The 17,261-nt window shown below is 37.7% G+C and overlaps 1 protein-coding gene across 1 annotated transcript in view; it reads right to left on the reverse strand.

The window, feature by feature from the left end:
• The window catches only part of RNF180 (ring finger protein 180), a gene marked incomplete at both ends in the record, with an annotated part of 68,528 nt that overhangs the window by 19,676 nt on the left and 31,591 nt on the right, over positions 1-17,261 (reverse strand). The window contains 1 exon segment of the mRNA XM_082497072.1: positions 3,219-3,444. Within this exon segment, the coding sequence (XP_082353198.1) occupies positions 3,219-3,444 (226 nt within the window).

Below are 17,261 nucleotides of genomic sequence, written 5' to 3' on the forward strand. Positions count from 1 at the left end.
CCGTGGACAAGGGAAGAGCTATGGATGTCATCTATGTGGACTTCTGTAAGGCTTTTGACATGGTTCCCCACAACAACCTTCTCTCCAAATTGGAGAGATATGGATTTGATGGGTGGACTGTTCAGTGGATGAGGAATTGGTTGAATGGTTGCATCCAGAGGGTAGTGGTCAATGGCTCAATGTCCAGATGGAGGTTGGTGACGAGTGGTGTTCCTCAGGGGTCCGTACTGGAACAAGTACTGTTTAATATCTTCATGAATGACATAGTGGGATTGCGTGCACCCTCAGCAAGTTTGCAGATAACACCAAGCTGAGTGGTGCAGCTGACACACCTGAGGGACAGAATGCCATCCAGAGGGACCTGGACAAGCCTCAGAATTGTAAACCTCATGAGGTTCAACAAAGTCAAGTGCAGGGCGTCATGGGTCACAGCAATTCCCGTATCAGTACAGGCTGGGGGATGAAGGGATTGAGAGCAGCCTTGCTGAGAAGGACTTGGGGGTACTTGTGTATGAAAAGCTGGAGATGAGGTGACAATGTGCGCTTGCAGCGCATGAGGTCAACTGTATCCTGGGCTGCATCAAAAGAAGTGTGGCCAGCAGGTTGAGGGAGGTGATTCTGCCCCTCTCTGCTCTGCCCTGGTGACATCCCACCTGGAGTACTGCATCCATTTCTGGGGCCTCCAACATAAGAAGGACATGGACCTATTTGAGCAGGTCCAGAAGCAGGGGGTGGGGGGTGGGGGTGGAGAGGGCACAAAAATTATCAGTGGGATGGAACACCTCTCCTATGAGGACAGGCTGAGAGATTTGGGGTTGTTCAGCCTGGAGAAGAGAAGGCTCTGGAGAGACCTTTTTGTGGCCTTTCAGTACTTAAAGGGGGCTTATAAGAATGATGAGGACAAAGTTTTTCGCAGGGCCTGTTGCAGTAGGACAAGGGTTAATGGATTTAAACTAAAAGAGGGAAGATTCAGAACAGATATAAGAAAGAAACTTTTTACGATGAGGGTGGTGAGACACTGGAACAGGTTGCCCCGGGAGCTGGTAGACGCCCCATCCCTGGAAACATTCAAGGTCAGGTTCGATGGGGCTGTGAGTGACCTCATCTAGTTGAAAGTGTCCCTGCTCTTTGCAGGGGAGTTGTACTAGATGACCTTTAAAGGTCCCTTACAACCCAAACTATTCTATGATTCTATCAAAATATTTTTCTTAATATATGTATATTAAAACGAAGTAAATTTAGTGTTATCTATTTTCAAATATATTGCTATGTCAAGCATATATTGCTATATATTCATGACACTGTATTTACACTTTAGCTACACAAATGCTCTTCTGCAACACTACACACCTTTTTAATATTTTCACAGAATGGGTTAGGTTGGAAGGGATGTCTTGAGATCAACTAGTCCAACCCACCCTGCTCAAGCAGGGTCAGTTACAGCAGGTTGCCCAGGAGCATGCCTGGTTGGGTTTTGAATATCTCTGCACATGGAGACTCCACAGCCTCTCTGAGTGACCTGTCTGACCACCCTCACAGGAAAAAAAAGTGTTTTCTTGTGTTCAGATGGAATTTCATGTGTTTCAATTTGTGCCCACTGCCTCTTGTCCTGTTAGTAGGCACTGCGAAGAAAACTCCAGCTCTCTCTTCTTCATTCCCTCCCATCAGGTTATATTTACACATTGTAAGTACTCAAAGGCTACAAATAATCCTGGTAATATTTCACTTAAATGACAGTACTTTAAATGTGTTAAAAAGTTTTGCAAATCCATTTCAGCAAGCATCTATATTCTGTCTTTGTCCTCTCCCAGTAGTGTTATACTGCAGCAAATCTGTTAAATAGCTTTCTAAAAATTTAAATAGCCCTAAAACAACAAAAAGTAATTATCTATTGGTGAAACACACTTCATCTGTACATCAAATCCAAAGGAGCATCAAACATTAAGCAAATGAAATGAGAACAGCTTGACACCTCTATACACCAGACAGGCAGGGTGCTGAGAGTGCTCAGGCTGCAGCTTTCCATCCATTTTCTCTGCTGCAGTGCTGACATAGTCAGTCCCTATCTCTGGCCACCTGCAGGTCCCCACTGAACCATCGTGGGGCAGTTAGTTTGTCTGAAAGATGCCTCCTTCCCACCCAAAGGAGTTCTTATTTAGCCCAGTCAGTTCCTCGAAGGGGCTGCCATCAAATTATACAAAGTTGTGCCTGTGCAGAGGAAGAGTCTGTGCACAACCAGAAATAGAAGCTGGGCAGCTCTGCTGATCAATGTGAAATCATACTTTAATCTGCATCCCCAACCTGTCATCATCACAGCGCTCTCGCAGTTTTAAGAGAATCGCTGCAAGATCTCTGCAGCATGCAAAAATAAACACACTCTCCTGCATGGCTGAGTCATTTCCATTACTTTGTGACCTGTCTATACACAGTTTTATGCGCTGTAAAGGGCCTAAATTCAGATATTACAGTGCAATTTTATTCATGGTGCTTGAATTTACCTTTTTAAGCTACAGGCATAAAAGACTGACTCATGCTGTTCCAGGTATCCCATCTACAGCACTACTTACCCTCTTCTATCCCTGTACCCATTGTGACATCAAACACCCTTTACCCACCATGTTTTCCTACTGCTAAAAGTCAGGAACACTAGAGATGAGGGTGTAAGAGGCCAGGAAGGAAGAATTTAAAAACAAGATTAGTTATGAGGGTTCTAGAGATTTGCCAGCCTTTATTTTCACTTGTAGCTAAATTAAAGCCATAAAACCAAGAAAAGAGCATTTTTTTGTGTGTCATTAAGTTAATAATTTTAAAAATGCTTTTCTGGTAGGATATTTTGAGAAAATGTTTATTATATTTGGAGTTTGTGATTATTTAGCAAGAGGAACCAAAGAAATGCAAACTACCAGAATCTCACTTCAAAAATCAAAAAGTTTTAAAATATGCCTCCAGAATAGTTTATTGCCACTGAAGAAAGCCTGTGCGGAATACCCTAGGAAGAGTTAAATGCAAAGAAAACCTCACAGTGGACTAATATCAGCAAATTTTACTCTGCATGCATTTCAGACGTGGCCCATTGTATATTATTATTTCTTCTTTTTACAACTGTATTTGGTTAGCAGAGTTTTACTATGCTTTTAACTACATATTTATTCAGGCCAGAAATACAGGAAGAAAGCTACAAATATTTTTCTGTATTGTAAAAACTTTCATTTTTATACCTGTTTGGAAAAAGACTCTGGCAATTGTAGTGCGACACAACGGACATGGAGTGCTGGCTGGATTGTCTTTGGCGAGCATCCTTAAGCAAGGTTCACAGAAGATGTGGTGGCATGGATAGCACATGTAAGGATTGAAATAAACATCCAGGCACACTGCACAGAGATAGCTTTCTTTATCCCCTCTGAGTTCATGCTCATCATCTGTATGCAGGTTATCATTTGCAGTCTGCAAGAAAAAGAAAAAGAAAACATCTTTTCGCAGGCCAGCTTATAACTATTTGGGATAAAACAATTGACAGGAAGGTGACTAAATAATGCTTAAGGAGTTGGTACACACTGGTGATATTCTTAATTTTTAATACAGGTTACTTTTAACGAGATGATGAAACATACTGATAAGACAGGAATGTCACAACAAGCACTCTGTGGGAAAGGAGAACAAAAATCATATGAAACAGTAAAGAAGGAAATAACAAAACCGAAAAGGTTGAGTAAAACTGTACTATGATCCGATTTATTCTTTTAAATCAAATTTTAGCAATTTATTTGTAACTTTATTACCAAAATACCTGGTTACTTTGCCAAGAAAGGCAAAACAAAACAAAAGTCTCTAAAAATAACCTGTGGCGTATTATGCCTTTGAAAGGTAATTTGTGAAGGGCATGTTACAGCAAGAATAATGACTCACAGTTTGAAACAAGCCACAACTTTATTACTACAATGCAGAATCTAAAGCTTAGAGTAGAAAGTGTAGGAACCCCTAACATCTTTGGTAACTGCTTGATTTTGCCAGCACATATGCTTTGAATTTCTTTGCATTGATATATTTGTAGGGGGACATGGTTGGACTTCCCGAATGGTGTACATGCCATGTGAGTGTAACAACCCGTGTATATTGCCAGGTTCCTGCTTTGCTCTTGTAAGATGACTAATTCTTTCCATGTAATCTGAAGATCTTATACTAACGGCATGCAGCATTTTTGGATTAAAGAAAAAAAAAATTTCAACTCTATGGAAGTCACACAAGAGACATTGACTTTGCTCTAGCTCCTCTGCCCATCCTGTCTGTTTCACAGCTAACAGAACCCAACATAGCACAATATCCAACACATCCACCAGGAAAGAATGAAGACAGCAGGTGTCAGGCACTGCTGAGTGTCAAAACTCTCATGCCCCTTGTTCTAAACTCCCAATTCTTGCCTCATGATCTCAGTTTATGTGTCTTAATTCCAAGCTACATTGTAGTATAAGTGACTTCTTACAAGCTCCAATATCCACACTTAATACCCTCATGCCCCTTGCTCAACCACTGCTCTGTACCTACTTCTTTGCTAGTTCTGCAATGCTAGTTCTGCAAGTCCTTCCAGACATCTATTATTAACATTAAGCACACCTGTTGATTCATTTCTACCCATTAAATACTACTCTGTGCTAGGGCAGGTGCTTGATTTGCATCTAATTGGCATACCCACCAGCTGTATATTACACAGGTCTATTTTGACACTTACAGCCATGGCAGACACCACTGCCTGATACTGGTATACCAAATATTAATGACAATTGTTATTTTGTGTCTACTGCAGAGATGGGATTCTCTAGATCTGTTTCAGAGATGATTACATGTATGGATTTCTGTTGCCTCTCATTATATCTGCCTGGGATACTGAACACTCCAAATAATGAATGAGCCCTAACAGTATGGGTACTGTGGAATGCATTTAAAAATATAGAGCAAGAGCATTTACCCAGAATTTGTCAGTTCTGGATAGGCATTCATCCTGCCAGTCCAGCTCAGCCTTTGCACTGCACTTTCCAGAATACCAGGTGCCAAGAGGGCTTATAAATTCTGGCCTGCTGTCACACAAACGCACAGAGACAGTCTGGGTTTAGCATCATGTCCAAACGTAAGCTCCTGTGCAACCTTAAGTGCCAATAACTGCGAGGCTCTTGTAGCACTTACCTCAGCACTTACTACTCCAGCTTGATTTTCTCCATGCCAGACTTGAGATGGGCCCGGAAAACTTCAGTGTGTACTGAAATTTACTGCAGAGGCAATTAGGCTGTACCGACAAGCAGCCAGTGTAGGTCTGGCTGGGACGAGCTTCTAGCTTCTCTAGCACCTAAAGAAGCTAGTCCCAGACAGTAACTGGGACCACTACTTCTAACTCCATGCTGTAGGAAAGAGCGTCAGAGCAGCACTGTATTACAACTAATTAACAACACTGTTTAACCCAGGCTGTCTCTACACCTACAGCACAGACAACCCGCACCAGAACAGAATGGCAAAAGGTAATTGCGAGTTGATTACTGCTAGGCAATTTTAGAATGAAGGAAGCCTCATAATACTGTTTCTTTGACAAAAAGTGGAAACTAATTTGGGACAGAAAGTGATAAAAGTAGTTTGAGCTTAATATATGAAAGAGATGACTTCAACAGAAATTAGGACACACTAACACATTTTGATGATAACAACCCTCTCCAACCCAGCCATGTGGACTTGGCAGTGTTAGGTTAATGGTTCGACTTGATGATCTTAAAGGCCTTTTCCAATCTAAATGATTCTATGCAAGGACAAAATTATAATTAAAAGCTAGCACAAAACTAAAAATTGCCAGGGGAGGGGGAGGGGAAGCAAGCTTTTGCTGACTGTTTTGATAAGCACTGATCGGAAAGGAGATATACAATGTGTATAGAGGAGCCGCCTGTCTCATTGGCTGCAAGTTAAACATCTTGCACGAGCCAATTAAGTAAATGAGGGAGATATAGAGGCAAAATGGCTGAGGACTCAAGGGTAATGGTTGGTTCTGAGATAGGTTCGTAATCACAGTAAGATGCACAGACAGCACAATCTCAGAGCCAATTGCAATTAGAAAGAAGATCAAAATTATTCTAATGTGCAAACCAGACTCTAGTTAACAGTAATTTGCTTAGTGGATCAGAGGAAGAGCTGTTTTTTCTACAGCTTTATGCCCCTGCTCAGAAGAGCTATCTAGGCACACGGCATCATTTAGCACCGCAAAGCTAAAATAAGAGTAACTTCCTTATACAGGAAGCTAATGCACAATAATTTAAAAAGGTGGTATTTTTCATCTGCGACTAAGCAGTGCCTATATGTTCCTACTAGAGCCAGAGCTGCAGTGCTTGAGAGCTTTACAAGGATAAACCAGAATGTTGTTCTTGCAGAACTACAGCACAGACAAAATTGAAAAAGGCCATGTAGACATGAAGGACAGTGATGGGAGTAAAAGACTGCCAAATACTAATAGGAAAACATTGAAAGCAAAACCATAACTCCTAAGAAACGAAAGGAAGGTAAGAGCCTCCAAAAAATTTCATCTTCCCAAGTCACTTGGGAACTGCAAATACTGACTGTATCACCTGACAGTAACCCCTGATATTTCACAGGTTGGACTGCAGAAGGATGTTATCAAAAAAAAAGGAGAGGAACAGAGGATCAACTTCTGCTTGAAAAACCTACGAAGAATGTTGACTAGCAAGGAGTCTAACATAGTTTTGCTGGACTACATGAAAGTATGACATTCAGATTCACATTCAGAGAAAACACATGCACGAATGAATAACATATTTAATGTAAGATTTACCTGTAACCATGTGAAAGACCTAGAACTAGTGGATGTAGATACTAATAAGAAAGGATTCTATATGTATGCTACCAGCAAAAGGAGGTTCAGAGTAAAATCTGGAAGTATGATCAGAACAGTGATAAAACTGAATAAAGCACATCTAACATTTGCCCCAAGATGCCAAACTATGAAAAAAAAACCTGGCAAACCCCTTAATTTTAAACTGACCAATTTAGAATGCTTTGTAAGCTCAAAAATGCCCACAGTTAAAGGGAATGATGACCAAGAAAAACATCAGTTCTATATTTGACATGATTATTTTGCAAAGATAAAGCCTGAAATAAAACTTGGAAAAATTACATAAAACTGTACTTCATAGAAAAACTAACCCAGCAAAGATTAATGATCAAAGGTAGAATTTTTTATAAGGCCTTGAAGTTAAGTAAACATTAGAGAAAGTTTTCCATATATTTATCTTTTTAAACAGATGAATGAGAATCTAAAGATACCTGTGTATGCTTTGTCAATGCAAACACAACTCCAAGTTAACTAGTAGTTGACTTACTATTAGTGCATAGTAATTGTGCCAATGAATTGCCCTGAAATGACAGCAGCAGCAGAATCCAAATGCCTCATAGCGATACATTCTTCTACTAACCAAGAGCTAAAATAGAAGAATGCCATGGACTCTCTTTACCCATCTAAATGAAATTAGTGTGAAAGCAGAGTCAGGGATAAGTCATTCAGCATGGACATGCCATTTTCAGGGCAGTGCTTTGCAGCGCTGTGGTACTAAGAATGAGACATAATCTGTGTAGTCTGGGATGGGATGTGCTAAGCAGCAGAGTGCTGCACACTATGTAGGACCTTCCAGTGTGAGATGTTAGCCTGAGTAGTAATGAGCACTATGAAATGGCTGGGCATTAACTAGCACAAGACAGTGCAGAAAATTGTGTAAGAATGATGGAGAACCCTCTGGAATGGAGACTGGGGAAACAAGACATGCATTATTAGTGTGTGGCCCATCAAATACATCTGAAAGTTCTCTTAGAATGAGAAAGACTATTCATCCTTTCGTGTCTCCATAAAACTGTGGCGATCCCATTCCAGACTGCACTTGTAACGTAATAGTGACTACATGCTCCACTGGACCATGATAATCTTTTTCAGTAATTCCTTACTAAAAGATAACTGATATATGTGGTGATCATATACATATTCCATTAGATGTTACATAGACTGGTTAGGAGAGGAAAAAAATTATTTCTGTCCTTGTATGTTTAATGTAAAGGTGGATAAAACTGTAGTCTCTTCGTGGAGGCAACTCCTTCACTGTTCTCTTACATGAACAATACCTCAAACAGTACCTCAAAAAGGGGAACAGTGGTGTGAGGGGCTCAAGAAGCCACATCTTCACCCTTACAAACCTGGAAGAAGACCTGATTTGCTGCACATTCGCATACCTCATATTTTGAAAGATTGCAGTATGTGTATTCTCCTTTGTGCTCTCGGAAGCTGCCTCTCGGTAATCTTTTCCATGCTATTTATAAGCTGTACGTAAATAAATCCACAATGATTTGCAGCTCTAAAATAGACTTTAAGTCTTCAGTTATGCTATATAATCAGAATCATACATCCCAGGTCTGAAAAAGTCTGAAAGAATCAATATAGACACTGTTTTGTACAAAATTGGATCAAAAAGAAATAAATACTTCCTGGTTACTGCTGGAAAAAAAAATCAGCGGGTTTAGCCTGATTTCCAACAGAAATGCAGCTTATGGGAGTGCCATGTCTATCCATCTATCAGTGGTTCCACAACAGCTTTTGAATCTGTTAGTCAATTGTAACCAAATCTGACGCAAGGGATGTGACCTCAGGTATTTTTGCTTCCTGAAAATTTCATAAAAATTGACAGCTAGATTGAGTAGAGAGTCTGAAATGAGTGCCATCACTATGGGAAAGTCTGCAGGTGCTTTGTTGCTTTGAACAGAATTTATCTAGCCTAATTTCTGCAGACTGAATTGGCAATTTTTAATGGAGTTTCAAAAGCAAACTCAGAAAACAAATTCAAGTCCAATTTGAAGATGTAGGAAAAACCCTACCAAATATCTAAACTAGCAGAAGTTCTTCCAAATCTGGCCATAATGTCCACCGGGGTTTCTATGCCTTTAAGCACTCTGTTTTGGTTGACTGGTATGATGAATGCAAAAGGGCATCTTTTCAGGTGTCTGGCAAACCTAAGCTGGAAACATATAAATCATAATAGGGCAGAGGTGTCAATGCCCATGGCTTGAGTATCTGTACAAATCAATAATTCAGTTTGAACTCCCTGCACTCTAAATTTCTCCCTGTACAACATTTCAGAAAAATCCAAAGGCAAGCAAAAAACTTCAAAGCAGAACAAAGCAGCCTAAGCAGCTCTCTGGAGCTACTTGCTGCCACATCCTCTGTTCAGATCCCTTCTTGGATAAAATGCTCAGGAGGAAACAACTGAAGGACATTTTCTTCATTCTTCTCGAGAAGTTTTGTTTAAAGCTAACAGTGTATTTTTTTTTTTTTTTAATTCTGTATTATTTAGAAGTAGCTTTAGGCAGCAGACTTGTTCATCTTGTGTGATTAAGTGCTTTGCAGACCAGGCTTCTAAGGGAACTACTGAAAGGTAATTATACTTTTTGTATATGGGGTTCTAAAGGGACTATAATAAACAAATAGAATAAACAATGAAAGTGAAAGTCAGAATATTCTCAACAGATATTTGCACTCTAACCTCTAGTTAGCCTCTCCTATGTTCCAGAAAAAAATAAATTACCTATCTTCCTGCTTCTCTGAGAAGATATGCCTCAACACTCTACTTCCCTTTCCCTCTCTATTTGAGTTATCAAAGGTTGTTCTGAGGTCATGTTTATTCATGAGGGCTACTGATTTTCAGACCTGACAAGACTCTTTGACCATCCAAACTTTGTTTTTTCCACACTCTAGCAATCTGCCTAATCAAATATACTTTATTTGATTTGTTTAATCAAATATATGTACACCTACTAACTTCTCTCTGTCAGTCTCGAATTGTTTCTGTCTTTAGGTAATGATGGCTGCTTTAGGTAATGATGGTATTACTATAATCTTTTCTTAATCCTGAATGATCTCATAGTGAAAAACACCGGCAAGTTAAATTTCTTATCTAGTTAAAGTTTACTGAATTATTATGCATAGGCTATAGTTGAGATAATTCAGTATCAGGTTTTTAATGCTTATTGTATCCAAATATTACAAACGCTACAAACAGAGCCAGGTCAATAACTCCATGAGTTTATCACACTCCTGACAAAGATAATTATCTAGCCTATTATTTTAGTATCTGAGCACTTCATGAGTACAACTCATCAGAACTTGTCTGGTTAGCTGAATTTATTTTCTCTAATATGCACTAAGATTTCTTGTACTTGCCTACTGTTGACTTCATGCCAACCTACTCAGCTATGAAAAACTCTTGAAGTTCTCCATAGTGCTGTTTGGACTTGCCTAGGTGACTGCCTTTGCACAAATCACTGGTGAGTCATTAGAAGGTCCAAATCTGTTAGCCGCAAACTAAAATACATGCAGAAAAACTGAATAGCATACAGAAAAGATATTAGAGATTAAAACAGGAGCTATTGGCCTGAAGATGAGATGCTTATAGAGAGCAAATGATGCTTGTTAGTTATGAACCTTAATCTGTTAGCTGACACTAGTATTGATTTCTTTTGTTCAGGTGCAATAAGACACAGTTTGGAGAAAGGATCAAAGGTCCTGACAAGGCTGCACGCAGTTACCATATTCTGAGAATTACTCTTGAGTTCACTACTCTTCTCAAGACTTAAAAGAAGTTATGTTGTGCACCCTGAAATATAAATAAGTCTTCTTATATGCTGGTCTGGAAGAGTTATCTTGAAGATATTGTTGAAGCATAAAGAAGGAGATAGGAAAGGAGACAATTTGTTTGGTACCAGATGGAAACACTTGGGATAACTGGGAACTGTGAGCTGAGCAATGGATATGCATGGACACAGGGCCTTGCTTCTGTGCTTACAAACACCGCCTGGGGCAGATGTACTGGAAACTATTCCTTATGACTAGTAAGCAAGTAGTCAAGTGTCCATAGCCAAGGAATTACGCATTTCATTTAATCCATGTGATGTTGCCCCTTTGATAAGGTCATTCACATCATCAGCAGAGCAGAGGCCTTACCAATGGATGATGCAGGGAAATGGAAAACCTGCCAAATCTATGGAGCCTTCTAAGGCCAAAAAGTTCTTCAAGTATTGAAAGCCAGGACACCTTCATAATGATAGGGTAAATGTGGACATAGAAAAGCATTGGAAGAGTATAGTTTGTGCTTGCCTCAAAGGAATTTCTCCTCTTGCTGCCTTACATAAACTGCTTTTAAAGGTCCTTCTGAAGTTCTGAACAAGTTGTTACTGAGATGTCTTCTAGAATAACATACCCAAGTTTGAACATCTACAATTTAAAATTGACATTGAAAACCACAGAGGGCACAACAAAAACACATAAAAGCCTAAAATACATCCTACAGCAGATGGCAAAGGAATTCAATCAACTTGATTTTTAAAAATCTACCATAAAAAGCAATAATAAGATACCACATCTTACAGATGCAATTAACACTTCAAACTGAAAATAAGCCACAAATTTGAAGTGAGAACAATGCCAATTTAAATGGACTATCAATGTGATAAACTCTCCACCACTTACAGGCTACATATGTGGGCTATTTGTTTCAAAATAGCTAATCTCATGCTTGCAAATTAATGGAGCAGGTATAAGACACTAAGCGCAAAGCTTACAGGAGGCTATTTATCAGTGCGTAACTGTTACAGCTCAGCTGCAGACAGAAATTAACTAAGAAACGGTACTACCACGGAAATGGATGGATTAATTCAGCACTCTGTGGAACATAAATCCCATTCTTGTACATGGGCACTTCACTGGAGTCTAAGTAGGTTCAGCCTGCATTTTTTTTCACTGGAGAAGCAGTTATATTTAAAAAATATCAAAGCAGTCTGACAATATCTGACTTTCACAGACCTAAAACTATTACAAAGAAAAAATAAAAAACATGACTTAGAATGAATTTAAAGTTTTACAGGGTATATTTATTTCATCTGCTTGTTCAAGGAACCACGTCCTTTTTACACACTTCACTAATTACCAAATTAATTAATGAACATTATTTAGAGCATTTTTTAAACTTCCAGTCAGAAATTCATTGAGAGCTACAGAACTGTAATAACCTCAGTAAGATGTTAATGACAAACATTATTTAATACTACTTAAATTAATTGTTTATATGATTTCTTTTAAGTAAAAGGAAAATTTGAGGACATAACTAGATACCTTAAGAAAAATAAATCTGTAAAATGCCTTGATACATGCAAGTTAACCAATTTGTTGCAATGAAATATTTTTACTTCAGCAGACCTTTAATCTTATTTATGTCAGGAGATAAAGGCTTATTTTGTGGAAGAAGTGAAAAACAAAACTCAGAAAAAATACATAAAGGAGAAGAAAATTATCTAATATCTTTTCTTTTTATTCTTGCATACACTTCACAGAACTAGAATAATGACTATTTTATTGTATTACTGATTTATACTGTTTTAATCAGGTTGAAACAGGCCACACAAATCTGAATATCCCTTGTGCAAGACGTTGTACATGGGTATTACGCACATATCCGCTTTCTTTCCAAGCATCTTACATAATATATTTCAGTTTCTTATTATGGTGGATTTGAAATTATTTAAACGTTTTTTTGTTATGCAATTCGGTTAATCTCTGCAGTTCCTCCTATGGAGTAACTGAGCCTTTAAGCTTTTGGAATATACATCTAAACTGACAGCTCTTGGATGATATTATTACCCTCTTGAAAATTTCTCTTAGGAGAATCGTATTTATTGTTTAAGAAACATCTGTAAACACAGCTTTTATGAAGATCTCTTGAAGATCTAGGCAACTACTTCATTGCCGTATCATAAATTATTATTCATTTAAAAATAATTTAATTATCAAGATGAATTGAGAGACAGGCCACTGGAATAAATATTACTCGAAGTAATTGAACCACAATCATCTTAATGCTTTAATATTTATACCCACCCCTAAACTAGGACATAAGAAATAAATGCCATGTTATAAGCCGATCTTTGTTTTTATTTTGACTTCACATTTAATAAAACACACACATTATTTATTCAGGCATTTAAGAGAATGATGTGAGCATTCTAGCTAAGTTGGTAAATGAAGCTTCACACCAGAAATAAGTATGCAGAGTAGAGCATCTAGGCACAGCTATTAGTGTCAATACATCTAACAATAAAGCAAATATTAATAAACATTCACCTTTATTGTAACCAGTATTTCAAACAAAAAGGAAGAAAATTCATTTGCAGAAGCCTGCAGAAACTTGTATGAATCTCTTAGAGACTTGATACAACGCCTAAATAACAGATAAAAGGTTGTGTTGGCCCTTGCGCCATGAATTCTATGCAGAGAAAACATTTTATTTTTTTTACAACTTTTTTTTTTACAGAATTTGTAGGGGGGAAAAAGGATAGTATTGTTCCTCCTTTTGGTATTACAGATCTCCATTGCATTTGAAATGATGTAGAACTGGCAGTAACACGTGTGCTAAACATATTGCTGAGGTTTACAGACATATGTGGACTCGAAGGTTAAATTATAGTCCTGAAGAAGTAAACAAGCTGCAAGCACAAAGATTGCCTTCTGTTAGTTAGATCAAAGCAGTTGCTATCTACATCTGAAGAGTCCTTCTCTCTAGTACAACAAGAGTACAACTTCTCTCTAGTACAACCTAGTAGTTGTTCTGGTACATGCTAAAAAGACAGTCTTGTCAATTCACATACATAAAAAGCTAGAGAATAAATAAAATATTTCTGTTGAAATATTAATGTTATACCTGTAAAAACAGCATATCTTTTAATTTTAACAGAGAGATTCACAGCACTGGAATAACGGACAATTGTATACATTTATTTTTCCATTCTACTTCTAGGCTTTGCATGAATGTATATACTATTACTCTGCTAGGGAAAATACTCATAACAAAATGTCTGTAAAAGAATGTCTGGAACAGTGCTGCTATATTTTGGCAGCTTTGCATAAATATAGTCATAGTATATCAAACAACCCATCTGAAAGTCTTCTTGTCATTCAGCATAAATCTAAAGCAAATTACAGTGACGCATGACATAATCCGAGTTAACAGATAGCATACAAAAGTCCCTTTTGTGCAGAACACCTACTCTTATCATTAAAATAGGTCTCTTGTCCAGCACAATACAGCAGAAAGTGGAGTAGATGACATGGGAAGAGTGCTGGTCAGAGACGGAGGTCCACTCCTGTTCTTAACAGTATTTAGAAACTGTTTATAACTCAATGTATCTCCACTTCTTGAACACAGCTTTATAAATAACAATATCTACAGATTTTAAGTTTCCTACCAAAGCCTCATTGTTCCTGGGACTTTCCAGCTCCAAGTTACAATTCTCTCTGCTCATACAGTCTACAGCAACTGCATAGTTTTGTCTGCTAACAGTTATCAAACGATCAACACAATGAGAGTTATACAGAGTTTCTGGCTTCTAGATATGGCTATAGAAGACTTAATACTGTTTTGGACAGAAAGATGGGTTTGCTGAACTTAACTGTCATCACAGGCTTTTTCAAAAATGTCTTTAAATAAATTTTACACAAATTCCTTAGTATTATGCAACCATGACCTTCCTTTCTGGCATTAATTATGGTGGCTACATGACCACTCAAATTTATTAATACAATGGTAATACACATTTCCAACACAGGCTGGGGCAGAAGTGAGAAAGTTCTTGCCTTTTATTCATCGTATAGAAGAGAATTTAGGTAAGAACTATCACAACTATGACTCAAAAGAGATATTTGACCCAGAAAAATTAACTGTGTCTCTATCTGCATTTACCTGGATGCACATTACAGTATGCCCAACCCGGACCCTTCAGCTGGGCACCTGTCGAATATGATTCCATCTGTGCCAGGTGCCCACAGTGTCCTTTCTAGCGGGCTGGGACATGCCTACCTCTCACCCCAAAATCAATATATAAACAGGACACCCTAAATTTATGAGTCTACAAGTACCCTCTGTTTCCACAATCGAGGCATAGTTTGTGACATATTACAGTAAAAGAAGGATTCACCTAGTGAGATGAATTGCTTTAAAATACATCGCCCTAAAATTATGAACCTAAAACTATGTTTAGACAAATAAATGATTGTCCCAGTTTTCAAAAGTTCCTTTATCCAGATGGAGCAACTGGGTGATCATCTTGCTCAGAACAGTCAGGCCACCTATTTAAAGCGTCTTGGCCGAGTTTCTTAAGCTCAATTTAATTATTTATTACATTAATAGACTCCATCTCTAAACAGTGTTTAAAGTACCACACTCACTTACACTGAAGGAAAATAAAGACAAGTAAAGGGTTTCAAAGAACAATATATCAGAAAATTAGGGAAATGGTAATCAGATTTCATCACTGTTGCTTAATTTTTTGTACCTAGTAAGATCGCTACTCAATAATCCTAACTTGATCAAAGGTTCAATCACAATTGAACCTTTGAATTCCCTTCTTACGCAATTCTGGGATGACCATATACAGTTTTTCCTTAAAATGCAAAAAGCCAAATCACTGAAATACAGAAATATGTGTCTTTACTTCAAAAAATTCAGGAAAATAATGGTAGATTTCCCATTACTACAAATTTGCAAGAAGTCCAAATCTGTTTGATTTCCTACAGAACTTGTATTGCCTTTCTGGAGATTTTCTCTAAGTTGTAAGTGTCACTGAAAACAAATAATGATTTAAGGCTAAGACTCTAGCATTCATCAAGAACAACAGGAAGCAAAACCTTTTTGTCCACTTTGATTATATAGTTACTCCGACTGAGTAAAACCTGCAGTTTGTAATCCCTCTATTGTGGACATTGTAATGCACGATTAAAACAATAAACCACCAAAATACAAAAGTGTTTCAGACGTCTTCATGTAGCAATAGAAAAAAAAAAAAGTCTATTTTGTTTCTTCTTTTCATACAACTTTGAAGAGTGATCCTTAAATTTGATCCTGTGCTGTTTAAAAAAAATATCCAGGTGGATCTGCAGTAACAAAATACAATCTAATTGTTCCATATATTGCTTTTCTGACAAATAATATCTAGATGCTTAATTTGATTAACTGATCCCTCTTTAACTCTCATTCTTTATGAGATTTTATCAGAAAATTTGTCAGAAATTTTATCATAAATTATGGTTCTGTGATGGCAGCTGTCAGCAATAAGCACTACATTCTTTCCTCGATATTTTATTCAGTCACATCCAAAGTCATCCAAACTCTGCAAAAGCGTGTTTGCCTCAAATTTAACCATTAGATGCCTCAGTCTGAAAGTGCTCAACATGGATGGCTTCAAAAGGGTCAGCTGTCAGCATACTGATACCTAATAAATCCTCTTTCCAGATACTTGATTTAAGCTGCTGTTATCCAAATCTTTTCTGGCTGATAAACAGAGCAGAAATTATTGCTTATTTTTTATTTCTAAGTGAAAAATCTTGCGTGCACGTTTGTGCAATAATTAGTAATTTCACATACACTTCCATAGATATTTCCTTTCATGCAGAGCAAACTACATTCCCTGAACAGGTATTACAACATTCAGACTTTATTTTATGCAAGACGTGACTTTTCTGTGTTGTATAAGCAGCACATTGCATCCTACTTCATTTTCCCCAGAAGTTATTTATGAAGACGGTAAGGCCATTTTAAATTTTAGGGTGGCAACATTTCTTGTGAGCCTTCCTACAAAAGCCTTGAGGGCTCTGAATAATTAACTGTGATGATTTCAATCTTTTCTCTCTACTACAGTTTAATACTCCAGATTTTCCTTCTAGTGAAGTCTCTCAAAAAGCTTCTCAGAAACTGAATATGAAAGTCCACCCCCCCCAAAAAAACCCCAGAGTTCAAAGCTTTTCTTTGACAGGATGCTGAAACAGAAAAATCAAGCTAAACATCTGCTATTTCACATTTCTCTGCCTAGATTAAAAGAGTAGGATGCAACTACTAATGTTGGTGTAACACACTCACCAACTGGAAGATTTAAGAATTACTGTGCTAAAGTCTATAACTGACTATAAATAGGATCGGTAGCAAAAAGAAAGCAACCTCAACGTAACCGGTAACTGTGTAAGAAAGAGCTTATGGATAAAACAAATCCCAGATCATAACCTTGACCTTCACTTTTCAAACACCATTTCCTTTGCAATAACTTGTTTAAAACATAAACCTTACAAAAAGGCTAGATGGTCCAAAAATTTAAGCTTTCTGAATTTTAAGCGAACAGACTGATGACAAGATCTTTTG

This window comes from Vanellus vanellus, assembly GCF_965231255.1.
Source record: "Vanellus vanellus genome assembly, chromosome: Z".
Classification (NCBI taxonomy): domain Eukaryota; kingdom Metazoa; phylum Chordata; class Aves; order Charadriiformes; family Charadriidae; genus Vanellus; species Vanellus vanellus.